The sequence below is a fragment of the Gorilla gorilla genome, chromosome 20 (genome assembly GCF_029281585.2).
Source record: "Gorilla gorilla gorilla isolate KB3781 chromosome 20, NHGRI_mGorGor1-v2.1_pri, whole genome shotgun sequence".
NCBI lineage: Eukaryota > Metazoa > Chordata > Mammalia > Primates > Hominidae > Gorilla > Gorilla gorilla.
The window spans coordinates 53,353,929-53,380,783 of NC_073244.2; the positions used below are offsets into that span (position 1 = coordinate 53,353,929).

General features: G+C 46.1%; 1 protein-coding gene across 1 annotated transcript; it reads left to right on the top strand.

Annotated features, from left to right (window-relative positions):
- Positions 1–8,353: 8,353 nt before the first annotated feature.
- Positions 8,354–26,379, top strand: CEACAM6 (CEA cell adhesion molecule 6). The gene is made up of 6 exons (XM_063701395.1): positions 8,354–10,637; positions 11,514–11,873; positions 16,165–16,443; positions 16,895–17,149; positions 21,110–21,226; positions 24,956–26,379. The coding sequence occupies exons 1-5, from the start codon at positions 10,574–10,576 to the stop codon at positions 21,184–21,186; spliced, it is 1,035 nt and encodes a 344-aa protein (XP_063557465.1). The 5' UTR covers positions 8,354–10,573; the 3' UTR covers positions 21,187–21,226; positions 24,956–26,379.
- The last annotated feature ends 476 nt before the right edge of the window (positions 26,380–26,855 follow it).

Below are 26,855 nucleotides of genomic sequence, written 5' to 3' on the forward strand. Positions count from 1 at the left end.
ATAGGAAAGTGTACAAATCTCCTGTCACCTGGCTGTTTAAGCAAGAGGACACTGTGCTCAACTTCCCTAGAGTTATTATCTTGGGTTCTCCATAAAGGAATACCATCAATCCTCTCTTCAGAGGGACCATCTAATAACATGCAAAAGGAAATGCCAATTTCACCAAAACCCAGAGGCAGGAAGGACCCTGACAGGAACAATCCCTAAGGTATTCACATGTCTGCCAGGGTCTGGTGCAGCTGGTGCAGGAGGAACTGCTGCTGGCAATAGCTGGAAAAAAAAAAGGGATGGCAGCTCTAACACTCAGGGGGTAGTAAGAAAGGAGCTCACTCAATGCACCTTCAGTTCTCACACAGCCAATACCCTTCCAGCCTCCCTGTGGGGCCTCACTGGGAGGACTGGCACATAATTAAATGCCAATACATGGGTAAAATAATTTACAGAAGGGCGGGATCAACTGGGTCAGAAATGGTTGAAGATTTCACAAAACGGGAAGGATCTGGGTTAGGCCCCGAAAGACTCAGCCTTAAGAAAGCAGACACAAAGAGAAACAGAAGCCTAAGAAAAGCATCTAGCCTTCCTGGCCAATTTTCTATTCAGACTTCAGAGAGACCTTTATCGTAGTGAAAGCAAATGTCATATAAATTTACTATCCTAAGCCTGACATGAGCTCCTAATTGCCACAGATGGGACGGAAATTATGAATCGTGTGATAGAAATACACAACGCACGCAAAGATGCACACTTTGCACCACTCTGGATGCACAAAGACGCACACAGGCCCCACCAGAGATGCTAGTTTTGAAGAGGGTCCCAGGAAGAAGAGTGGGTTTGCAGATGTTATTTTATTTGCTCTTCTCAAACACCATATGGGGATATTTCACAAGGAGGATTCTTGTCCTCAGAAAGGGGAAGTAACTTGCCAAGGTTGTTGGTGGATGTGGGATTAGAACCTCAGTGAGTCTAACACTGGAGCCCATGCCACCACCACTACCACCGAGAGCCCTGAACAGGGTATGTGTAGGGAACAGGTAGGAGCAGAGAGAGTTAAAGCAGAAAGAAACCATTTTAAAACAGGGAAGTTAGGTAAGCTTGCTAAACGGGGATCATATGTTGCAGAGGCATGAACACTAGACAGTCGTGTGAACTTGATCTTCTGATTACAGAAAAGACAAGACAAAAGAGGGTGTGAAAATGGGGTTCTGGGTTCCTAAGCTAAAGAGATGCCGCCAACAACAGTGAAGGAGCCATGAGATGTGTGGAGAAAGAACTGGATGGAGAAGCTGAAGCCCTGAGTTTAAATGCAAAAAGTCATAAAGTAAGGGTATGGCTGTGGAGGGCAAGTTATATTCTCTCTCTGCAGTTTGGTCTCTCTTCATCTATAAATCACATGGAGTGAGAATTAATGTCTAAATGACCCTCAACCCTTGCTACTCAAAGTGTGGTCCACCAACCAGCAGCAACAACATGTCCAAAAGCTCCTTAGAAATGCAGAATCTCAGACCCCACCAGAAGGATCAGAATCCGTATTTTAACAAGAACTTGGGGTGACCTGTGAGCACATTAAAGATTGTGAAGCAGTTCTCCGAAATGTCTTCCAGTTCTAAAATGCAGTGACTTCACACTCATCTGAACTTTGTCACCTCACAGGAGAAAGAAGGAAAATGGCATTTACATTTTACCTCGTTCGTGACCTTTTCTTAATCCTAACAGCCTCTTAGACTCGCCCACATCTGGGTAGAGGTTTTAGAGAACACCAGAGAGGCAGGACTGCCACCTTGTGACTATCATCGGGAAATGCACTTAACTCTTAACCGGACTCACCAGTCAAGGACGGGACGGGGCTGGAGCAAAGAGGGTATACGGGATGAACTCCAAGTCACAGACGAGATAAGAGAGTTATAACCACCCACAAAGGCTGGAAGTAACTGTCAGAGGGGGCTCAGCCTGCATCGTAAAGCAATGTCCCCTTGCAAAGGACAGTTTTTATAATACTTACTATGTGATATCAGTAGGAAATGGTTCCAGGTCAAGCTCTGCCCTTGTAACCTTAAAACTTACTCTAACGGGTATTTTCAACATCAGCCTCAGCCTGAACTCCACCAGTAAACTTGTAATTTTCCAAGGAAACTTACTCTACTGTGACAGTTCTTTTTCATCCGGAGACAAAATGTATCTGATTCACAGTCACCGATCCTCATCCTACTCTCTGTAGGCTGAATAAGTCTAACAGCTTTTCATACAACTGACCTTCAAATATTGGTTAAGAAAAAAACAAAACCACCATGTGCCGCCCATACCACCATTCCTTGGCCGTTTCCCACATGGGTTCACCTGAAGCCCCACACCCTCTGATCACGTTCCCATGGGCAAGTGAAGTGCAGTAACAACAGACACTCTGAATCCTAGGAGTGTCCCCAGAGCAGCAGAGCCACAGGACCCCCGTCCCCATCCTGGCGCCTCACCGCTACCTAGAAGCCAAATGCCACATCAGCTGATCTGGGGACACTGACTTTTCCTGCTTATGCCACTGCTCAGTCATCCCACACCTGTGCAGGTGTCTACTTTTTATTCAGTTTTATTTGTAAGAAATATTTATCTGAGGCTGGGCACAGTGGCTCACGCCTGTAATCCCAGCACTTTGGGAGGCTGAAGCAGGTGGATCACAAGGTTAAGAGATCAAGACCATCCTGGCCAACATGGTGAAACCCCGTCTTTACTAAAAATACAAAAATTAGCTGGGCTTGGTGGCGTGCGCCTGTAGTCCCAGCTACTCGGGAGGCTGAGGCAGGAGAATCACTTGAACCAGGGAGGCAGAAGTTGCAGTGAGCAGAGATCGCGCCACTGCACTCCAGCCAGGCGACAGAGCAAGAATCCATCAAAAAAGAAAGATAAGAGAGAAAGAAAGAAAGAAAGAAAGAAAGAAAGAAAGAAAGAAAGAAAGAAAGAAAGAAAGAAAGAAAGGAAAGAGAAAGAGAGAGAGAGAGAAACAGAGAAAGGGAGAAAGAAAGAGAGAGAGGGAGGGAGGGAAGGAGGGAGGGAGGAAGGAAGGAAGGAAGGAAGGAAGGAAAAGATTGATTTATAGGAGCCTGCTGTGTACTGTCACTGGAGAGACAAAGGTGAATCACACCCGGTCCCTGCCTTGCAGAGCTCCAGGCTATGGACGGAACCCACTCAAAGTCAGACCATTACCATTCAGTGAGAAACACCGTGACAGGCATCAGAAAAGGGTTTTCTGACCCATCTCACCAATGCCCTGCGAAAAATCTGCTGTTGGTTTTCTGGGCTCAGTTTTTCTCATTTCAAGTTCAGAATGAAAAAGAGAATGTAAATGTCCCTGATGGTCCTTTGTGTGGTCACAGCTGTACCCGGCATGTCCTCCCGGTTAATCCAGGGTGCTCAGGGCTCCCACTTCACTCTGAGCGTCCTCTTTCCTATCGGAGCTCACCGCGTCTGCACCTGCAGCAGCCAGGTGGCTGCACACTAATAGAAAATCCAGCAAGTCAGAAAACTTGATTTACTCATGTGAATTTGAGGCCAGTGACCTTGTGACATTGAACTACTCCTATAACTTCCCTGCACTTTAATTTCCACGTCTGTAAAGTGGGGCAGGTGGATTCGGTCACCCTAGGTGCAGCCATATAGTGAGAGCTCCTGAGAGACAGCAGCACATCTGATCTTCTCAGCATCCACCATCTAGCAAATACCAGGCACACACTAGGCGCTCAAAGCCTCACTGAATGTGGGTGTGAATAAACGACTATATGAGAGCCATGTGGATCATGGACAAAGTCAACAAATATTTTTGAACATCTACCAAGTACACTGTAGAATAGGGAAATAAGTAACCCAGGCAGGGTGGTGTTTTCTCCTAACTTCCCCTGACCTCCTTCCTGGAGGTGGGAAGGACTCTGTACATCAGGGAGACTCTTGACACAAATAATGTTCTTGAGATGCATTGTAAGAAGTCATGTTAACAAGAGGAAAGTCCATTTGTCTTGGGGGTGTTTTAGTCAATGGATCTGAAGGACCCGAAGCCCCCTCTGATGACACACAGGGTGCAACACCCACCCTAAGTTCATGGAGGGGAAACCAGATGGAGTGAATTGACAGGTAGCAGGACCTGGAAGAACAGGGCGTAAAGAGACTGAGGCACCGGAGGTAGGTCTGAGGAGGAGCTCCCGGCCCCTGCGGTGGCCTCGGTGTGGACTGATGCAGAACTCAGCAGCATAAGTAAAGTGGCCGCACCAGGCTCCATTTGTACATGGGATCATTTTTTCAGTAAGATTTTGTTTCTGCTAATGGGCTGCATTTTCGCACACTTTCTAATACATCAGGCCAAGTTAATGGCTACAAAACCATCATTCCATTCAACAGTCATTTATAGAATACTCCCAAAGTGCCAGGCCCTGTGTGAGTTCAGGCAATACAAAAAGGAACATAAAAGCTCCTGTCCTCTAAGATCCCCATCCAATGAGCTCCAGGGGGCACCTCTCCTACAACATGCCCCTGCTCTGCACGGCCCTCCTCTCTGCCCTCCACCAACCCAAATCCTGCCCCACCTCCAGTTCAAGTTCCACCTGACCAAGTCCCTCTCAATCCCCCTGCACTCCTGCCACTTTGAGAGATGACTGCACTCATATCTCCAGGCTTTATGAAGTGGATGTCATCTCCCTGGTTAGACTTGTGCCTCCTGAAGGCAGAGACCATTTTTAGAATTTTCCAGAAAGAAGCCACATCAGTGATTTGCATCAGAACAATCTTAGGTCCAGCCTGAGTCTTCAACTTGGACACAGGCTCCACTGCCTAGCACAGTCCCTGGTCCCTGCAGTGCTTTATAAACCCTGCAGTAGCAAAGTCCATAATCAACTATGCTTCAGTCAACAGGCTGGGATAAGTTGAAAATGCAGAGAGAGAACAGTCAAACAAAAATCAAAGGGCTTTGACTCATGCCTTGCCTCTTCCCTTTTCTCAGGGAAACAAAGTCACACCCCGGGCTCTCACTCCTGCCTGGAGGCTTCCAAAAAAAGGGCTCCCTTGTTAGCCTTCCCTTCAGCCCCCACGAATATCACCCAGCATTCAAGCCCAGCCTCTCCTCTCCCTTTGAGCACATTTCCTAAAGTCTCAAATAAATGTCAAGTTGAGTGAGTGCTGATATTCTATGCCCCTAATGTTTACTTCAAGTATTATTACCTTTCTTCTTTTGCCCGGGGCCATTTCCAAACAAGGGCTGGAGCCAGGCGCCCCAGCAGCTGGGCAAACACACTTCAGGGCTCCTTCCCTCCTGTGGCTCCTGTTTCTCAAACCCTCTGGGACCTGCAGCTCTCGGGGGGTCTCTTCCCCCAACCCAGTTCCCTCCCCTTTAGACCAGAACAACTAAGCCATGGCCACCTTCCCGATGGACACACAAGGAGGCCTGGTGTCACCCACTGCTCCAGGGGCGGTGTTCTCGGCAGGGGAGCTGCCTCTTGTCCCGGATCCTGCTCTACTGCCACCTTATGTGGCTGCAGAATTGGAGGGAATTGTGAACAGAGCGAGGACAGGGCAACTTCCCTGGCAACAACACCACTATTGCCAATATTTTGCCAAAGATGGGAGCAGGAGCACAGAGGGGAAACAGACCTTGTCAACGTCTCCTCCACCAACACATAACACCCACTTTCCTGCCAAATACTCAGATAGAGAAGGTCACTGAAAGTACAAGAAAATTCAAATGAGAAAAAAGACTTGAGGAAGAAACCATGAGGCATTGGGGTGTGGGGAGGTGGGAAGGAGTACAGGAGAGAACTGGCATGGCTGCCAAGTTGTCAGTCACCTTCTTATGTTCTTAAGAATGCTGCATCTCTTTTGTTTGACCAGTTTCACTTCCCAGATTCCCGTAAAGCACATGGTCTAATCTGTTACCTAACAGCAGGAAAGCATGATCTCACCTGTTCTTGCCCTCAAATAGGAACACTGCCGTGGGACTATACTGCAGACCACCAGGCTGAGCCATCCCCAGAGGTCAGGAGCTTCCAACCAGGAACCTTTCATATACTCTTCAAGCAACGTACAGCTCCACTGACGGTCGCGATAAAAATTCTAATCTCTTCCCTCCTCCTGTTGCTGCCACCAATGCTAATGTCCATGGTCTCTAGCAGCCTGAATCCAGGTAAATAAGACTGTCTATGAAGGGGAAAACGGGGGGAGGAAATGGAGCAAAACAGGCCACAGGTGCATCAAAATGTAGCCCTTTCAGCTACAGGGATTGGGAGCAAGTGAGCCTTTTTCAGTGCCAGTTTCCTCATTTACTGAAAGGAGCAAACTGTACTTACATCTAGTGTTGTGAGGGTTAAATGAGATATTGTATGTGAAAGTGTCTGCAACTACAGCTGGCAGATATATACATATGTACATATTGGTTCAACGAATATTTGCTCCCATGCCTTCACCCCCAAGCCTTTTCCAGAAGAGTAATGCATTTCCCCAGGGTCAAACTTGGTGGCAGTAGTGGGAGGGTATTGAAGGCAACCATATATTTATAAAAGATAAGGAACTCTTTGCTTATATTCTTTTTTTTTTTTTTTAAAGACAGGATCTTACGCTGTCGCCCAAGCTTGGAGTACAATGGTGCAATCATAGCTCATTACAGCTCAAACTCCTGGGCTCAAGCAGTCTTCCTGCCTCAGTCTTCCAAGTAAGTAGGGCTAAAAGTGTGCACCACTCTGCCTGCCTAGTTTTTCCTTTTTTTTTTTTTTTTTAGAGTCAAAGTATCACTATGTTGCTCAGTCAGATCCCAAACTTTGCTTGTATTGTTTATATTCTTTAGAGTGCACCAAGCGTGGCATATTTTAATGCTATTCAGTGGTAGCTAATAAACGGAAGAAAATCCTATCACCAGGTAGTGTCCATATTTGAAGCTTTAGCCACACCAAGCCCTGCTGCAACAGTGCACCATTTGGGTAGCAGACCTTTGGCTAAGGCTTTCTAATCTGCTCCAGTTTTCACTACAACCAAAGTGGCCAAGCCCTTTGCAAAGAAATCATGCAGAAGACAGCTTAGCCCCATGTGTATTTCCACTTGGGAGCACCATCTCCCCAAGGGCCACTCTGAGGTGAAACAGCTTTGTTACATACTCAGCATCAACTTGGTCCTAAAATCAGGAGATGTTCAGCCTTCTCCACTCCAATTTCCAATGTTCCTTGCTTTGTAGAGAGAGCGCTCTGGAAGCTGCTGAGCCCCATAGCCCTGGGGCCTAAACCACCATTCAGGAAGGGAAGGTTTTTCCATCACTGTGACAGACACCCACGCCAGAGTCCTCAGCCTAGACTAAAAGGTCTAGCCCCAACCTCCGTTTCCAGTGCAACCCCCTCCACTCACTAAAAATTTCTCTCTCCACCCAAACTAGACTGTTTGCCCTTCCCTGAACAGGGTTTGTGTTTTCCCACCAGTTCAACTTTGCAGATACACTCAACTCAAAAACCATCTTCCCACAGGCCAGACAAGTGCTCAGCTCCTCCCACATCCAGACAATCACTCTCCATCCTGAGAGCTGGCTTAGCCCTACTGGACTCTCTCTTCTTGCACTTATCTGCTGCCTTGTATTGAAGACCTTCCTGTGTCTCTCCTGCCTCCACCCACTACCCTTCGATGTTGCAGCCTCCTTGGCAGCACAGACTGGTGCACTGTTTCCATATCCCTCATGCTATCCAGCTCAGCGCTCAGCAAACATTAGCTAACCGCACGAATGCGTCCTCAGGTTTCTAAATGAAACCAGGGCTTCAGAGCAGCTCTACTGACAACTGGGCTGACCGATTCCTTGTGGTGAGGGCTGTTCTGTGCATTGTGAGATGTTCAGCGGCATCCACATGCCCTCTCTCCACTACATGCCAATAGCAGCCTTCCCCCTCCCTCAAGCACCCTCTTCCTTCCTGAAAGCAAAAAATATTTCTATATATTGCCAAATGTCTCCTTGAGGGAAACCACCCCCAGTCGACAACCATTGCTTTATACCAATAGTTCTCCACCTGGCCACACATTTACACTCATCTAGGCATTTACCCTCAGCCTGGAAGTCAGGGGGGCCTAGATCCAAATCCTGGTTCTGTCACTCCCTTTGCAACCCTGGACAAGTCGCTTCATTTTTTTTAGCCTTTTTATCGTCTTAAGATGAATAAATACCACTGTTCACACAGACTTGTTGTGAAGATTAGATGAACCTCAGTATGACCTAGAAAGGGTTCAATAAATGGACTGAGTGGAATTTCTAAAGTCGCTCCTAAAGCACTAGGGTGAGGAACTGGGGAAAGCTCGCTGCACCGCCAGGGGGCGCCATCACAAACCACCTCGGTGGGTGGCGCCGGGCTCGAGCTTTGTTTCCCAGCCAAGTAAAGTTTGTAATGCGGGCCTGAGTCTGAGCTACTTAGTGGCTGGAAGAAATAATAGCTCCTCCATTCCCAAAATAAATCTCAAAATAAAATCTAATCTTATTTTATATCCCTTTTTTTTTTTTTTTTTTTTAGATGGAGGTTTGCTCTGTTGCCCAGGCTAGAGTGCATTGGCGCAATCTCGGCTCACTGCAACCTCCGCCTCCCGGATTCAAGCTACTCTCCTGCCTCAGCCTCCCTAGTAGCTGGAACTATTGGTCCCTGCCACCACACCCAGCTAATTTTCATGTTTTTAATAGAGACGTGGTTTCGCCGTGTTGGCCAGGCTGGTCTCGAACTCCTGACCTCAAGTGATACGTCCATCTCGGCCTGTCAAAGTGCCAAAGCGTAAACCACCGCCCCGAGTGGCTGGCATTGTTTATTATGTCGCTGATATTGTCCAAAATTTGGCCATTGGGAGCTCCTTCTGGTTGGTTTCTGTGACTTTTGACACAACCCCATCATTTTTCAAGCAGTTCCTTACTTCTGGCCCCACAGAATGTTTACTTCTGGCCCCACAAGTCTCCTCTTGTGCTTTCTTGCCCAGCCCTGGATCAGCTATTTCTCCAGGGACCCCTGGTTCCTTTCATGGGAAAATGATGTTTACAGACCATGGGCACCCATATGCCCATCGCTAGTAGGTGCCGGTGCTTCTATGCCCTCTAGTGGTCGGAGCTGGGAAATAACACACCCACACTAGTGTACTGTTACCCACATTTCACAAATTAGGTAAATGAGGCACAGAAAAGTTAGACAACTTGACTAACATCACAGAGAAAATAGGTAGTAGAACTGGAAAACAAAAATAATGACAGATGCACAAGTCCTAACAAGCAAAAGTAACTTCTTCACACATGCATGTTAGTAGAAAGCCACAAGCCCAATATTCCAGCATAGACACTGTCTTTGGAAAATAACCAGAATTCCACAGCAATAACCACAGTGATAACCATCATGTACTCAACACCCGCCTGGGCACGGGGCTCCCACAGCAGCTCACTTATTCCCAACAACTCTGCAAGGAGGATTTTACCATCCTCCTTTTACAAATCAGGGAATCAAGGATCATAGAAGCCAAGTGACTTATCCAAGTCAACACAGTTAAGTGACAGAACCATTAGCTGAGCCCAGGTCTATCTGGATATAAATTCCGTACTTATGCCACTATATAAGCGTTTCCCAAAACTGATTTTAGGTGAAACATAAATAAACTTTGTTTAACTGTGTTTATTTTAACGCATGACAGGAAAAAAATTAAGCACACATCAAATCTCTGATTTCATGGACAATATTGCATAAGACAAAAATATTTTGTCTTCAGCTCCTGGCCTCAAGCCATCCTCTCACCTCAACCTCTTGAGTAGCTGAGATCACAGGTGTGAGCCACCGAGCCCTGCTAAGACAAGGATGTTTTGTAAACTAAATTTAATTACAAAAAAATATGAAGTAAATAATAATAAAGGTGGTAAAGCTGTAGAGAAAATCATAAAGTTGGTCTAGAAATGTCTGGGGTCTGGATGACATAATACTACAGCACCATGCAGCTTCATTCTCAGTTACTCCCAGGAAATTAGAGTCACATAACACTGCAGAAAGAACAATTCAGAATCTTAGACCCGGGCTTTAGCCCTGGATGTGTCCACTCCTAGGACCCCAAACATCTCTGTGACCTTCTTGCTGGGGGTAAATCCAACCTTCCCAGACATGTGAGAACACTAGGAACATCCTGCACACATAGAGGGGTTTCTCTGTAACAGAGAAAATAACACCAGGTTTGAGGACCCCAGGGACTCTCTGTGTGGTGCTGACAGACCCAAGGCCCAGACACAGCAGAGGTCCGTGCTGGGGAGGGCGGGTCGTCCTGTTATGGAACAGGGGTCCAAACAAGCTTGCTTCTCAGAGCATCTTCTGGGGAACTGAATATAAACAGAAAGGGAAGAGGAGGAGGGACGAAAGAGACAGAAATGAGAGGGGAGGGGATAGAGGATTCCTGAACAGAGACCACACCCATGACCCACGTGACCCTGGGAAATGCTTCTGCCCTGAGAGGAGGCTCAGCACAGAAGGAGGAAGGACAGCAGGGCCAACAGTCACAGCAGCCCTGACCAGAGCATTCCTGGAGCTCAAGCTCCTCTACACAGAGGTGGACAGAGAAGACAGCAGAGACCATGGGACCCCCCTCAGCCCCTCCCTGCAGACTGCATGTCCGCTGGAAGGAGGTCCTGCTCACAGGTGAGGGGAGGACTCCCTCAGAGTGGATGGGAGGAGGGAGCACAGAGACTGGCTAGGGTCTCCTGGGGAGGACAAGGCTCTGAGAGGAGACAGAGGGCTTCTGTTGAAGCCTGAGGAAACAGAACACCAGAGAGGGACAGGGGTCACAACAGGAAAGTCACACTAAACTGGGATTGATAAAAAGGGAGGAAAATCAATTGATCATGTTTTCCAAGTTAATCATCATTTGTCATTACAATTTGAAAAAAAAGAAAAATGATAGAAATCAGAACTGCATCAGGGTGACACTCCAAATAAAAATACAACAAGGAAACTAAACGCTGCCCTTACTCACCAATCAGAAGTTGAAAAATAACCACCAGATACACTCATTAACTCATCCACAAGCATTTGCAATCAATTTTAGTCAATGGCATACAACAAGCATCAGACAAGTCTCAGTCATCACAGAGCTCATGCTGTCGTGAAGAGGAAAACACACACACACAAAGAGATATAGAATGTGAGGTCAGGTGTTGACAAGAGCCCTGGAAGGAAGACAGCAGGGAAAGGTCAGAAAGAAAGACCCAGGGTCTGTAGAGGGGGTGTCAGGGAAGGGATCTCCCAAGAATGCCCTGATGTGAGCAGGACCTGAGACCAGTGGGGAGGGAGCCATGCAGACCCCTGGGGAAGAGCATTCCACACAGGGAAATGCCAAGGTCAAAGGTGCTGAAGGAATGGGGGTGTCACACTGCTGACTTTGACTCAGTAGGACACACACACACACACACGCTCCAATGTGGAGGGGTGAAGAGACCTGCTCAGGACCCAGGGCCCCGTTTTTCCACCCTAATGCATAGATCCCAATATTGACCGATGCTCTCTCCTCTCTCCTAGCCTCACTTCTAACCTTCTGGAACCCGCCCACCACTGCCAAGCTCACTATTGAATCCACGCCGTTCAATGTCGCAGAAGGGAAGGAGGTTCTTCTACTCGCCCACAATTTGCCCCAGAATCGTATTGGTTACAGCTGGTACAAAGGCGAAAGAGTGGATGGCAAAAGTCTAATTGTAGGATATGTAATAGAAACTCAACAAGCTACCCCAGGGCCCGCATACAGTGGTCGAGAGACAATATACCCCAATGCATCCCTGCTGATCCAGAACGTCACCCAGAATGACACAGGATTCTATACCCTACAAGTCATAAAGTCAGATCTTGTGAATGAAGAAGCAACTGGACAGTTCCATGTATACCGTGAGTATTCCCCCATGACCTCTGGGTGTTGGGGATCAGTTCTACTTCCCACATATGGGATTGTCAGGCTTGGGCTGTGCCTGTGGCCCTCTCTGCATTACATCCTGTATCAGGGTTTGGACATTTAGTGCAGGACACACACGGGGGAGACAAACTTCCACAGATCAGAATTCCTTTCCTGGATCCAGACCCTGCAGACGCTCGCTGCAGAGGAAGGACAGTCTGATGGGGGGACTCAGCAGGGCGAGGTCAGTGTCAGACAAGCACCCCATGGTCTCCCCATGGACCTGACCCTGAGAAAGACCCTGGAGAACTGGATCAGGGCCTGGCCTGAGAGGTCCCCCTAGGGACCCCTCAGAGAGAAGCTCAACTCTTCCCAGAACTGAGCCCCTGTACAAAGCCCTGTCCCTGGTTCCCGATTCCAGGTGATCCTGGGGAGTCTGTGCCAGGGCTGTGTGGTGGCCTCTTGGGCAGGGCTGGCTGGGAGCAAGGATGTGAGCTATCCAAGGGCCATGACTCCTGGAGTTGGTCACCAGCCAGGTCCGAGCACCCAGAGCCTCATCTAGCTGAGGATAGGGCCTCCTCCTTCACTTGAGGCTCAGCATGGAAAGGACAGATGGAAAAAATTACTAGTGCATGAGCCCACTGCCCTGGGGGACACAGGTTACTCCCTCGGAAGTTCAGAGTCCCCAAGGGGAGGAACAGAGAAGAGAGGATGCTCCTGGAAGCTCCATGTCCACCAGGGATCAGGCCCAGGGCCCTCTGTCTTGGAAGCAAATAATCATAGATACTGTTCACTTGGGCAGCTCCTCTGTGCAGAGCTGAGATCAAGTAATTGTAAATATTTTGAGGTTAACTCACAAACAACCTCACAGCCAAATAGCACTTATCCTACTTATTGAAAGGAAATTGAGGGACAGGGAGACAGTCTCTAACAAGGGTCAAACAGGCCACAGGTGGCAGATTAGAGACATATGAGGTCTGTCTGCAGCCACAGCCCCCTCCTCTCCTCAACCGGGGGTGGATGGGGCTGTTTGCTGTTAGGCATCTGCAGACCTGAGAGCAGTCATGGGTTCACTTCCTTTTGTCTTGTGCATCCGCAGCTCAGAAGTGGAGATTCTGGTCTAGAAAGTAAGAAGCAAACAGAGAATTAATCAGTTTTACTCTAGAACTAAATCACCTGCCTCAAATAACAGAGTCAGTGCTGGGATTGTCCAGGCCTCTCCCTTCGATCCACAGTCCCCTCACTGCACCTGAAATCCTGTTTCCTGATGTGTGGGTGTCACTCCCATGGGAGGATAAAGGAGAGGACTTTGCTTTCTCTCCCCACTCACACCCTGCACCAGCACAGGCCCAAAGTGAGACACACGCTCGCTCAGGAGTTCTCTCATGAAAAAGGGAAGAAAGGAAGAAGGAATGAAGAAAGGATCCATAACCTCTTTAGAGACCGGCTCCTGGATGCAGAATCCTACGAGGTTCTGGCCACACCTGTTTCTTGTCCCTCAGGGGTTGACACCCATGTTCCATCCCTCTGAACCCTTGTCCCTAAACCTACCCCATCTTGTGTGACTCTGGGGTTCCTTGGTCATTAGAGGGTTTTCAGGTCTCCCTGGTCCTGGTCTGGGGCAGCCAAGAGGCTCCTGGTCCCTGGGGTCTCTGAGATCACTGTATCTCCCACTGCTCATTGCCATGGGTATCTCTGGCTCTTTCTGCTCCTCTGTGTCCCTCATTTTCCTCCCCTTTCATTCTGGCTGGGATGCCCTGCCCTGCACAGCTTCCTCCACCCTTAGGCCTTCCCCAGAAAACCCCTCTAACAAGGCTGGCTGTCCTGTTCCCTTCCTGCTCACACTGTGTCCTGGCCCACATCCCAGGCAACAGAGAAGGCACAGAAATCAGCCGGAGCAGCTGCCCCTGCCAGGCTCCATCACGAGCCAATGTCCCCAAGTCAACAGGAGAACGAGCTTCCACTGTGTCCCCATCCAGGGCTCTTTCCCCCAGTGAGGCCGACATGTGGAACAGGCCACGGGACAGGGACAAGCGACTCCTCCATACAGTCTCTACTGACTCACCAGGCAGTCAGAGGCAGGATGACAGGTCTGCTTTCCCCAAGGCCCAGAGGCTAATTTCACCCATTGACTTCCGCCCTCATCTTGGTGTGAGGCTCACATCCTCCAGTCATTCCCCAGGACCTTCCCCAGGTGAAGCCGGCCAGGCAGGTGCTGTCTGATGGGTTTGCTGCCCATTCCACATACACTACTGTGTCCTCATGATGATGCCATTGTCATAAGGTGGGGTCCCTTGGACTGAGAAGTGCACCAGCCACTGGAGTCTCACATAGACTCTGCCCAGTTTAGATGAACTTAAACTCTCATTGTGTTTTCTGAGGTTAACAGGAGAGGAAGAAAGCATTTCACATGACTGTTTGGGGCTCCTTCCCTATTTGCCTAACTGCACAGGAATTAGGGGCAGGGAGCTCTTTCTAAATTTACTAACATAGCACACGTTGCTTCTAATTTGGCATCTTTCCTTCCTTTATGTAACTGACACACACCTAAGACTTCCTCTCCTACTGGTTCTATCCTCCTAAGAGGACTCATGTGCCTCTCTCTACTCAGGGAGTTGCTAATTTCAAACCAACTTCAGCATCTTCATTTGACGACAATATGATCCTTCTGGAATTCACAGCACACCTAAACCTTAGTATGTTATCAAGAAAAATACTACTTCCAGCCATTGATCTTCGATCTTTAGGCCATTAGTAACGATCTCCACTTATGGAAAAAATTAAATGTTTCCCCCAAATTTCTTTTATTTTTTACTATATTCAGAACATAACATGAGGTCTAAACTCCTGACAAACTTTTCTAAGCAAATTACAGCACTACAGGTCAAGCATCCCACATCCAATAATCCAAAATCTGAAATGCTCCCAAATCTAACACTTTTTGACCACTAAAGTGATGCTGAAAAGAAAGGCTCACTGGAGCATTTTAGATTCTGGGTTTTCAAAATTAGGGTGCTAAACGGGTAAGTCTACTGCAAATATTCAAAAATCCAGAAACAGTCAGAAATCCAAAACACTTTTGGTCCTAAGCCTTATGCGTAAGTGATACTCAATCCGTATGAACTATAGGTACCAAGCTGTACAGCAAATCTCTAGAACCTCATCCTGTGTATAACTGAAAGTGCACACCCATTGACTAACTCCCCATTCTGCCTCTCCCAACCTCTGGCAACCATGGTTCTACTCTGATTCCATGAGTGTGACTACTCTAGAGACCTCATATAAGTGGAACCCTACAGTATCTGTCTTGTGAGTGACTTATTGCATTTAGCATAATGTCCAATGGGAGAAAATATTTGCAAAACTTCTTCTCAAATTTCTGTCTCATATCTGTCAAACACACATGGTCCTTGAGAGTCAGATTTGCAGCATTTCATGCTCCCCCTTTCCACCACTCAGCTGTGCATTTGCAAATATCCACGTGTTTATGGAGAGAGCCACAGGGTCCTCACCTGCCCTCCGCAGAGGGAGAAGAAACAGTAAAGGCCAAAGAAAAGGAACACGGTGCTGCTGTGAAATTCAGGCAGCTCCTGCCTGTCCCCCTCACTGTCTTCTAGATCATTCTCTGAATTCTGCTCTATCTTTAGGGGTCACAGGCTCAAGTCAGTCATTATTAAAACACCTGGGAAAAACTGCCCCACGTTGTGGTTCCACTGCCTGATGACTGAACTGACCTCCAGGCTTGCCCCTGGTGTCCCCTGTGTTATTTCTGCTGAAAGATCCAATCCCAGGCCAGGCTGCACAGTATCCTTGGGGTTTAAGGACAATAAGAAGTCCCATCATCACCCATCTGTAGAATGTCCTTAGAAAAGGAAGCCACACAGAAAATACAGCCAGGGGGGCAAAGTAGGACTAAAGCTTGAAAAGACCCAGCACCTGAATGTTTCAGGGGAGGACTCCAAGGGAAGCCAGGCAGGCAGCTGGTCAGGGAGAAACCAGGAGAAGCACAAGGGGCTGTGACCCCGGGTCCTGTGCCTGTCCATGACCCAATGCTGCTGCTCAATTCACACTTGAGAAAGACTGTGCTTCTCCCACACAGAGCAGGTGATCTCACACAATCTCAGCCCTCAAATCATCGTGCATCTGTTGTGTGACACATACACCTGCCAGGGGCTTTTAAGGACTCAAGGGGGCTGACAGGTGAGAGATGCCAACTCTGATTGAAAGATGCCTGTGGAGGAATCAAAGGTGCCACACAGGGCAATCTTCTCTCTGTTTTCTGCACAGCGGAGCTGCCCAAGCCCTCCATCTCCAGCAACAACTCCAACCCCGTGGAGGACAAGGATGCTGTGGCCTTCACCTGTGAACCTGAGGTTCAGAACACAACCTACCTGTGGTGGGTAAATGGTCAGAGCCTCCCGGTCAGTCCCAGGCTGCAGCTGTCCAATGGCAACATGACCCTCACTCTACTCAGCGTCAAAAGGAACGATGCAGGATCCTATGAATGTGAAATACAGAACCCAGCGAGTGCCAACCGCAGTGACCCAGTCACCCTGAATGTCCTCTGTGAGTATCCTCTGTTCCTCTGTGGCCCAGGCTGCCAGCCCAAAGCCACACAGCCAGAGTCCAGGTCTCTCAGTCCATCTCAGGTCTAAGGACTCAGACCCTCACCCAGGCTGGCCATGACTTCCTGCCCTGAGCAAACCTGGGCAGACCAGGCCTTGACCAAGAACGGGAGGGGAGGGGCTGTCTCCTGTGCTACTTCTGCTCAAACACCCATTCCCATTATCACTCATCTCCAGGATGTCCTTAAGGCTCAGGGTTCACATTTTCTGATGGGAGAAACTGATGAATGTCTCAGACTTTGGCTCAGGGGACATAGCAGGGGTTTGGTTGAGACTTCAGGGTTGTGACATGGCTCAGGGGGACACCTTCCACAGGTGTGGCCCTTCCACAGACCAGGAACTTATGCTTCCCTCTGACAACATCACCTGTGGCTTTATTCTCTTTCCTCCAGATGGCCCAGATGTCCCCACCATTTCCCCCTCAAAGGCCAATTACCGTCCAGGGGAAAATCTGAACCTCTCCTGCCACGCAGCCTCTAACCCACCTGCACAGTACTCTTGGTTTATCAATGGGACGTTCCAGCAATCCACACAAGAGCTCTTTATCCCCAACATCACTGTGAATAATAGCGGATCCTATATGTGCCAAGCCCATAACTCGGCCACTGGCCTCAATAGGACCACAGTCACGATGATCACAGTCTCTGGTAAGTGGATCCATGAAGCACTAGCATCACATTTTCAGGTGGAGTCTGGCTCTCAGAGAAGAGCCAGGAAGAAATTTTCTTTCCCAACCTGTGTCCAAGGGGCACAAGCAAATCCCAAATTCTCCCCTGAACCCTCCCAATTCACCTCTGCAGACTCTTTTCCCCTTGTTTCTTTGTTTTTTGTTGTTTTTTGTTTTTTGATTTCTCATGTCTGACTTTGGGTCCATCCCGGAATGAGAGGAGGGGGCTCCCTCAGCACTGAGCCCTGTGTAGTGAAAGGGGCTTCACAGAGGAAAAAGGAGGAAGGGTCCTCAGGGTCAAGTTGCTGCTCTCTGTCACCAACAATTCCCTTTCTGTCACTTCTTTGTGTTCTTTTACCTACTCCATAAGCTACAAGGGACAAGGAGGCTTTGAAACGAGCTCACACTTTTTCCTTAAATGAGAAGAGGAAGCCCCTTGGGTGATGGAGGAGCAGCTCAGACTCTGCCCCCATCTCTGCTCCCAGCACCCCCAGTGACTGACTGACCCCACCCTGAAGCCACCTAAGGTGGAACCAGGGCATATGGAGAAGGTGCCCAGGTGTCTGTCCTGAATCAGGCTAAATCAAGATGCTAATCAACACCAAAGCCTCCCCTGGATCAGGCCGCAGGAAAATGGGAAGACATGGAGCCTCATGACAGACTGCTGAGCTGTGTCCTGGCTCTGAAGTCACTGGCTGTATAAGACTGTGGGCACAGCACATGGGACACAGCACAGAGGACAGCAAGTGACACACACTTGGAGACATAGGGAGATTCAGCCATGGGGACTCTGCATGGCAGGGAAGGGGCAGTGCCAAAAAGTGTGTATTTATAGAGAGGATAAGACTACCAGCCACTATGCACCTAATATAGGACTTACCTTTTCAACCCTTCCACGTGTGCAGGTCCGTAGTATTAAACACATTCCCGTTGTTCTGCTACCATCACCACCGCCCACCCACAGAACTCTTTTCTTCCTCCCAAAATGAAACTCTGCTCCCATCAAACTCCTGGGCAGAGCTGCCCACCTGTGACCCACAGCCTGACCCCTGAACTCACCTCTAGACTTGCTTCTGGTCTCCCGCTCAAACCCCCATCCCCATCATCACCCATCTCCAGGATGTCCTTAAATAGCAAAGCCTCAGAAAAAACACACCTTGGCTGGGTGGTGTGGGACTGTGCAGCTGAAAGAAACAGCACCTGCATGTTCCAGGTGAGTACCCCAAAAGACCAGGCAGTCAGCCAGTCAGGGAAGAAACAGGAGAGGTGCCAGAGGCTGTGGCTGTCAGTCCTGTATCTGCCCAAGACTCAATGCTTCTGCCCTATTCACATTTGAGAAAGTCTGTACTTCTCCCACACAAAGCAGGTGGCCTCGATCTCTGAGCCCTCAGATCGTTGTGCATCAGTCTTCTGACACACACACCTGCCCTGGGCTCTTAAGGACTTGGGTGGACTGAGGGGTGGGAGATGCCAACTCTGACTGAACGATGCCTGCAGAGGAATCAAAGGTGCCACACAGGGCAATCTTCTCTCTGTTTTCTGCACAGCAGAGCTGCCCAAGCCCTCGGTCACCAGCAACAACTCCAACCCTGTAGAGTTTTCTACATATAAGTTTAAGTTATCTGTGAACAGAGATAATTTTGCTTCTTTCCGATTTGGATGTCTGTTTATTTGTTTGTTTGCTGCCTAATTTCTCCAGCTAGGACTTAAAATACCATGTTGAAGAGAAGTGGGGCAAGCAGGCATCCTTGTCTTGCTCCTGGTCTTACAGGGAAAGCTTTCAGTCTTTCTCCATTGAGTATCCCTCTATTATGTTGAGGTGGTTTCCTTCCATTCACAGAGTGTTTTTATTTATAAAAGAATGTTGAATTTTGTCAAATGCTTTTATTGGCTAAATCTTATTACTAATTATAGGTCTATTCAGATTTTTTTGTGTGTTCCAGGAATTTGTCCGTTTCATCTAGCTTATCCAATTTGTTGGCATATAATTATTTACCGCACTCTTTTAATCTTTATTATTTCTGTAGAATTGGTAGCAATGTCATCAATTTTTTTGAGAGTAGGTCTCACTCTGTAACCCAACCCAAGCTGGAGTGCAGTGGCTTGATCATAGCTTACTTGCAGGCTGAACCCCCTGGGCTCAAGTGATCCTCCTACCTCAGCCTCCTGAGTAGCTGGGACTACAGGCATGTGCCATCATGACTGGCTAGTTTAAAAAAAAAAAAATTGTAGAGACTGTGTCGCCCTATGTTGCATAGGCTGGTCATGACTTTCTGGCCTCAAGCAACCCTCATCCTCTGACCTACCAGGGTGCTGGAATTAAAGGTGTGAGCCACCATGCCCCCATTTTCATTTCTGATTTTAGTAATCTGAATCTTCTCTTTTTTTCTCAGTCAACCTAGTAAATGATTGTCAATTTTGTTGATCTGTTTTGAAGAACCAACTTTTGGTTTCATTGACTCCCTTTATTGTTTTTATAGCCTCCATTTTATTTATTTCAGTTATAATTCTTATTGTTTCCTTCATTCACTATCTTTGGGTTGATTTTGTTCTTTTTCTATATCCTGAATTTGTAAAGTTAAGTTGTTGATTTGAGGTCTCTCTTTAATGTAAGTATTTACCACTATCAATTTCTTGTACAAGATTCTTAACTTCTCTGAGCCTTCAGTTCTTCAACTGAAAATTGCAATAATTCTCATCACTAAGAAATGGGTGGAAAAAATGAAAATTGAAATAACAATGCCTGTTTCATAGTATCGTTTTGAAGATTTAATGTAACATTTGATTAAGCCTTCAGCAAAATGCCACACACAAAGAAAAGCTTCACAAATATTAGCTATTATTATTACTACTGTTACAATTAACCTTGAAGTCAGGTAGTCCTAGAGTCAAATTCTAAATCCACTTGTCACTAACCATGTGACTTTGGATAAGTTTTCTCATCACTCTAAGCCTCTGTCTTTTCATCTGTAAAATGGAAATAATGTCTACCCAAGAGAGTTACTGTATAAATCAAATGAGATACTGGTAAAATATTTAGCACAGGGCCTGGTATCTAGGACATGCCCCTCAACAGTAGCTAACATAGCATTAACCATCACACTGAGATGACTGGTGAAGGCTAAGCACCAAATGGAAACTCACTAGGACATGGTTACTGGCTAAACATGGGAGAGAGGAAAAACAGTGCAAAGAATCAAGTCTGGTATGCTAGCTTTCATCCACTGAGATGCAGCCAAGATGGGATTAGAGGTACAAGATAATTCACTGGGTAAAACAGCCACGAGGGAAGGTGGAGCAGCAGTGACAGGAGAGCCTAAGAGAGCCCTCAGACCACGATGCAGATCTGATTCCTGAGAAGGAGAAAGAGAAGGAGGGAAGTTTTACATAGCAGTGCAGTTCTGAGTTTCCCCAAGACCGATGGGGAGTCCTTGAACCCCTCACCCATGAGAGTGAAGCAGGGTCTCACAGACCTGGGCTTGCTTTCTTTCCCCTGGTGGGAGCCCATGGGAAGTGAGTTCTCTGTGCAAAGAACATGGTAAATTCAGAATGCACTAGCCTGGGCCTTCTGTCCATCAAGTCCCTGCCATAGAGCTCCAACAGGCTCTTATTCATGGCTGCCACAACGGAGACACTGAGAAAAAGATGCAACCATAAAAATATAGAAAGTTCTAATGACATGCAAAAATAGCAATCAGACTTTCTCAAATTTTCAAAGCCTTCAAAAATGTCTGAGTGCAGAAAGAACAGGATGAAATTGACAGAAGACTGATCACCAACCTAGAAACGTGGTAAGAGAGAAAAAAAATTGCAACTTTCCCACAAAACTAGTGTATTCCTTGAAGGAACAAGTCAAGACTACTTCATGTTGACAGCTAGTTCTTGGGGACCCCACTGTAGAATAACATCACCTTCATTCCTTCTCTTTTCTTCCCACAAGGAAGTGCTCCTGTCCTCTCAGCTGTGGCCACCGTCAGCATCATGATTGGAGTGCTGGCCAGGGTGGCTCTGATATAGCAGCCCTGGTGTATTTTCGATATTTCAGGAAGACTGGCAGGTATGATCGCCTTTCCTCTTGCCATGTTTCCTGCAGGGCTGACCACCATGCTTGGGAAAGGGAAAAAACTTCTTCACCTGTATCTGGGACTGGATCTCCTTCTACCACTAAACTCCTGCTTCTCAGCACTAATTCCTGCAGGTCTCTTCTTCCCTGGTCTTCATGCTCCCTGTACCCCACTGTCTCCTAGATATAATTATCCCCAGCCTCTGCTCATTTGTTTCCTAGAGTCAATACATTGTCAAAGCCTCTTCGTCCTTTTTCAGCATCTCTCACTTGTGTCAGTCTCTCCATTCCCATAAACCTCAATAATTGTTCAACATCCTGCTTGACCCCTTGTTGTAAGGTTGGAATCTTTCTTGCATATGACTGCCTCATTACCTTCCTAAAATCTAGTTCACTCACCTACTTAAGGAGCCAAAGGGGGCCAGGCACAGTGGCTTACGCCTGTAATCCCAGCCCTTTGGGAGGCCTAGGTGGGCGAATCATGAGGTCAGGAGATCGAGACCATCCTGGATAACACGGTGAAACCCCGTCTCCACTAAAAATACAAAAAATTATCCAGGCGTGGTGGCGGGCACCTGTAGTCCCAGCTACTCGGGAGGCTGAGGCAGGAGAATGGCGTGAACCTGGGAGGCGGAGCTTGCAGTGAGCCGAGATCGTGCCACTGCACTCCAGCCTGGGCGACAGTGCAAGACTCCGTCTCAAAAAAAAAAAAAAAAAAGAAGCCAAAGAAACCCGCTCTGGCCTACTAGTTAAGTTCAAATTTCTTCTCTTTACTAATTCTTCTTACTTCCTTTACCTCTACTTCCCAGTATAATTCCTCCATCTTAATTAGAATCTGACTCTCTACACATCCCTGCCCCTTTACCCCGGATGCACATAGAATTCTTAGTTTCAATGTTACACTTAAAAACAGGGTGATCTCCCCTCCACCACCTGCCCTGTGGACTTACTCACACCCTTCATCACAAGCAACCTCTTATTTCATGGAGAACAAAGACTAGGTAGTATTAATATGTGAACTTTGGACACATCCTGCATGTGGCTGAGAACCTTTTCCTGACGATCAATTCATGTGTTCATAACAGATACAGAAATGAAGAAGCCAAGGTCCCTACCCCCAGGGAACATAAAGCCCAAGACAGGAGATAAGACCTGAAAAATAATCATGATACCAAAGTAGAGAGGAGCGAATGCCACAAAATTTCAGATAAATCTGATGGGAAATATAGCTACACATTGGAATCACTCAGAAACATTTTTAAAAACGGATGCTCAAGCCCCAACCATAAATTCTGATCTACTGATCTGGAGTGGGTCCCAGGCATTGGTAATTTTTAAGCCTCTCCAGATGCTACTAATGTGTAGCCACGATGGAGGATTCCTGTTCTAATAGGTAGGACTTGGGGCTAAACCCATGGTTTTTAGCTAGGAGGATTAGAATTACCTCTGGAGCTTTTTCAACATACATGGGCCTATACTTTGTTGGCCTAATTCATTAATGGGCTCCACCAAGAACTCAGTAATCTAACTGAGAAACAGAAACTAAAAGGAAAAGCCGCCTTATTTGATATGTTACATTATATGGGAAGCACTGTCAAATGATAAGTGATGCTAAACCTTCTCTAAGTTATATTTATGGTTATGTTATTGATGTGAGTGTTCCAAAAATTATAAGAGATTCCCAGAAATATAACAGATTATAAGCCATAATGTCATATGCCACAGAAGTAACTAAATGTCTATGGGAGATGCATTCTTATCATAATGAACTCTCATCAGATGTTTAACCATACTCATTTTCAATCTTTGTCATTCACTGACAATTGTTTTTTGTTTTGTTTTGTTTGGTGGGGGGGTTGTTTTTTGTTTTTGTTTTTGTTTTGAGATGGAGTTTCACTAGTTGCCCAGGCTGAAGTGCAATAGCGTGATTTCGGCTCACCGCAACCTCTGCCTCCTGGGTTCAAGCGATTCTCCTGCCTCAGCCCCCTGCACAGCTGGGATTACAGGCATGCGCCACCATGCCCGGCTAATTTTGTATTTTTAGTAGAGATGGGGTTTCTCCATGGTGATAAGGCTGGTCTCGAACTCCTGACTTCAGGTGATCCAACCGCCTCAGCCTCCCAAAGTGCTGGGATTACAGGCATGAACCACCGCGCCCAGCCCCGACAATTATTTTGATTCTTCCTTCCTTAAAGCATTTGCAATCAGCTACCATCCAAAATTGCTTCTTCATTGAGGATATTTACAGAAAATACTCCGACATGTACTCTTGAATACAAGTTTCTGATAACATTAAAATCATACCATTAGACTATTTAAGAATTTCCAAAATTTTAACAAACTGATAGCTTCATGAAACTGCCAACCAAGAGCAAGCAGAGAAAATAATTCATTTCATGGGACTAAAAGATAATAATGAAAATAATATTTTTATGATTTTTTATTTGAAATTTTGTGGATTCTTTGTTTTGTTTCCCAGATTTCAGGAAACATTTTTTCTTTTAAGCTATCTAGAGCTTCAACAATTTGGTGAAGTAGACTTTTGCGAACAAAAATTGAAACATCTATATTTTCTCCCTACCTGACTGCTCCAGAATTCGGAAATTATTCATGAATATTTATATGTTTATAATAATATCGTTATTTGCACAAAAAATATAGTTATTAATATTAATTGTTATAAAATAATTATTATTGATAAACAATTATTTAATGATCATTATTTAATAATTTATTAATATTTATTAATAAATTAATAATTATTATTTAATGACTAATTGTAATTGTTAATTAATATTAATATTATATAATAAATATAATAGTATAGTTATTTGCTCAATAAAAATCTGCTCCCTTTATAACAGGATACATTTGAAAACACTGGTTATATTACCCAGGCTTTGATTGGGATGTTATATTTGGGAATATACATAGATGAAGCCATAGGCACTGCTGGCAAAGTCTGAAGTCGGCCTTGGTTTGGCTTCCTCATGTCAAGAGGTTTCTAAAAGTTTAATCTGAGATTCCTTATAAAAACTTCCTGTAAAAAAAACTTAAAAAGACCCCAGGCTGGGCACAGTAGCTCACGTCGATAATCCCAGCACTTTGGGAGGCTGAGGTGGGTGAATCATGAGATCAGGAGTTCAAGACCAGCCTGGCCAACATGGCAAAATCTCGTCTCTGCTAAAAATACAAAAAAAAAAAAAAAAAAAAAAAAGCTAGGTGTGGTGGCGGGCGCCTGTAATCCCAGTTACTCGGGAGGCTGAGGCAGGAGAATCACTTAAACCTGGGAGGTAGAGGCTGCAGTGAGCTGCACTCCAGCCTGGGAGTGCATACATAGGCCTATACTATTCATGTGCATACATGGGCCTATACTATTCATGTGCATACATAGGGCTATACATAGGCCTATACTCCTATTCAAGGAGAATCGCTTGAACTTGGGAGGTGGAGGTTGCAGTGAGCTGCACTCCAACCTGGGCAACAGGGCAAGACTCTGTCTCAAAAGGAAAAAAAAAAGACTATGTGGTCACCTGCTACTCTTGTTGCACTTATATAAAGAATGAGGCCAAGTTCGATGAGACTAAACTTATTTGGAAAACAAATATGTCTTACTGGGATTATCTTTGGTAGAAATAGAGATGCCTATGAAGAGAAAAATTATGTTGAAAAAAACTATAGTACACCTGTTATGACATCACAGCTCTGCTTATTGTTTTTTAGTTTTCATTATCCACCTATAGATTGGACCAGACCCTGAATTCTTCTAGCTCCTCCAATCCCATTTTATCCCATGGAACCACTAAAAACAAGGTCTGCTCTGCTCCTGAAGCCCTATATGCTGGAGATGGACAACTCAATGAAAATTTAAAGGGAAAACCCTCAGGCCTGAGGTGTGTGCCACTCAGAGACTTCACCTAACTAGAGACAGTCAAACTGCAAACCATGGTGAGAAATTGACGACTTCACACTATGGACAGCTTTTCCCAAGATGTCAAAACAAGACTCCTCATCATGATAAGGCTCTTACCCCCTTTTAATTTGTCCTTGCTTATGCCTGCCTCTTTCGCTTGGCAGGATGATGCTGTCATTAGTATTTCACAAGAAGTAGCTTCAGAGGGTAACTTAACAGAGTGTCAGATCTATCTTGTCAATCCCAACGTTTTACATAAAATAAGAGATCCCTTAGTGCACCCAATGACTGACATTAGCAGCATCTTTAACACAGCTGTGTGTTCAAATGTACAGTGGTCCTTTTCAGAGTTGGACTTCTAGACTCACCTGTTCTCACTCCCTGTTTTAATTCAACCCAGCCATGCAATGCCAAATAATAGAATTGCTCCCTACCAGCTGAACAGGGAGGAGTCTGTGCAGTTTCTGACACTTCTTGTTGAACATGGCTAAATACAATGGGTATCACTGAGACTAAGTTGTAGAAATTAACAAATGTGCTGCTTGGTTAAAATGGCTACACTCATCTGACTCATTCTTTATTCTATCTTAGTTGGTTTGTATCTTGCCTAAGGTGCGTAGTCCAACTCTTGCTATTACCCTCCTAATAGTCATACTAGTAGTCATACTCCCTGGTGTAGTGTATTCTCTAAAAGCTTTAAATGTCTGCATGCAGCCAGCCATCAAATAGTGAATGGTCTCTCTTTGGCTGGAATTACAAAACTCAGAGAAATGTGTCATCAGGAGAATATCATAACCCATGAAGGATAAAAGCCCCAAATGGTGGTGACTGATAACAGCACTAATGCTTTAAGATTTGGTCACACTCTCACCTAGGTGAGCGCATTGAGCCAGTGGTGCTAAATGCTACATACTCCAACTGAAATGTTAAGGAAGCAGATAGATCCAATTAAAAAAAAATTAAAACCAATTTTTAAAAAAAAAGAACACAGGAGATTCCAGTCTACTTGAGTTAGCATAATACAGAAGTCCCCTCTACTTTAACTTTTACAAAAAAGTAACCTGAACTAATCTGATGTTAACCAATGTACTTATTTCTGTGGTTCTGTTTCCTTGTTCTGATTTGACAAAACCCACTGTTCTTGTATTGTATTGCCCAGGGGGAGCTATCACTGTACTTGTAGAGTGGTGCTGCTTTAATTCATAAATCACAAATAAAAGCCAATTAGCTCTATAACTAAATTTGTTGTAATTCTGTCTCTTGATGTGGGTTCACAGCCAGCCATGGCCAGTGGAGTCTCTCAGGCTGCATCATTCTCACCCCGACCCTCCTGCCTTCCTCTTTCACTTACAAGGGCCCTTCTGAATACACTGAGCTCGCCCAGATTATCCAGAATAACCTCCCATCTCAAGATCCTTAACTTCACTTATTTGCAAAGTCTTTTTGCCAAATAATGTAACATGCACATGTTCCAGGGATTAGGATGTGGACATTTTTAGGAGGTCATTATTCTGCCTAACACAAGTTACTTTCATAAACATCACCCACAACAAAAATTTGCTTTGCCTTCCTTCTGTGTCTCACCTTTCTGTCTGAATCACAGGCCAGAGCACAAACTTCAAGGTGAAACACACCAGCTCTGCTGTGAACTGCCTGGATGATCCTGGACCACTCACTTCACCTCCCACAGTCTCTTCTCATTTGCAGCAC

Excerpts from the sequence above, each read along its gene's own strand:
- CEACAM6 (XM_063701395.1), top strand. The coding sequence starts at position 10,574 with ATGGGACCCCCCTCAGCCCCTCCCTGCAGACTGCATGTCCGCTGGAAG. Across the intron at positions 10,638-11,513 it reads GAAGGAGGTCCTGCTCACAG|CCTCACTTCTAACCTTCTGG; the intron begins GTGAGGGGAGGA and ends CCTCTCTCCTAG. Across the intron at positions 11,874-16,164 it reads TGGACAGTTCCATGTATACC|CGGAGCTGCCCAAGCCCTCC; the intron begins GTGAGTATTCCC and ends TTTTCTGCACAG.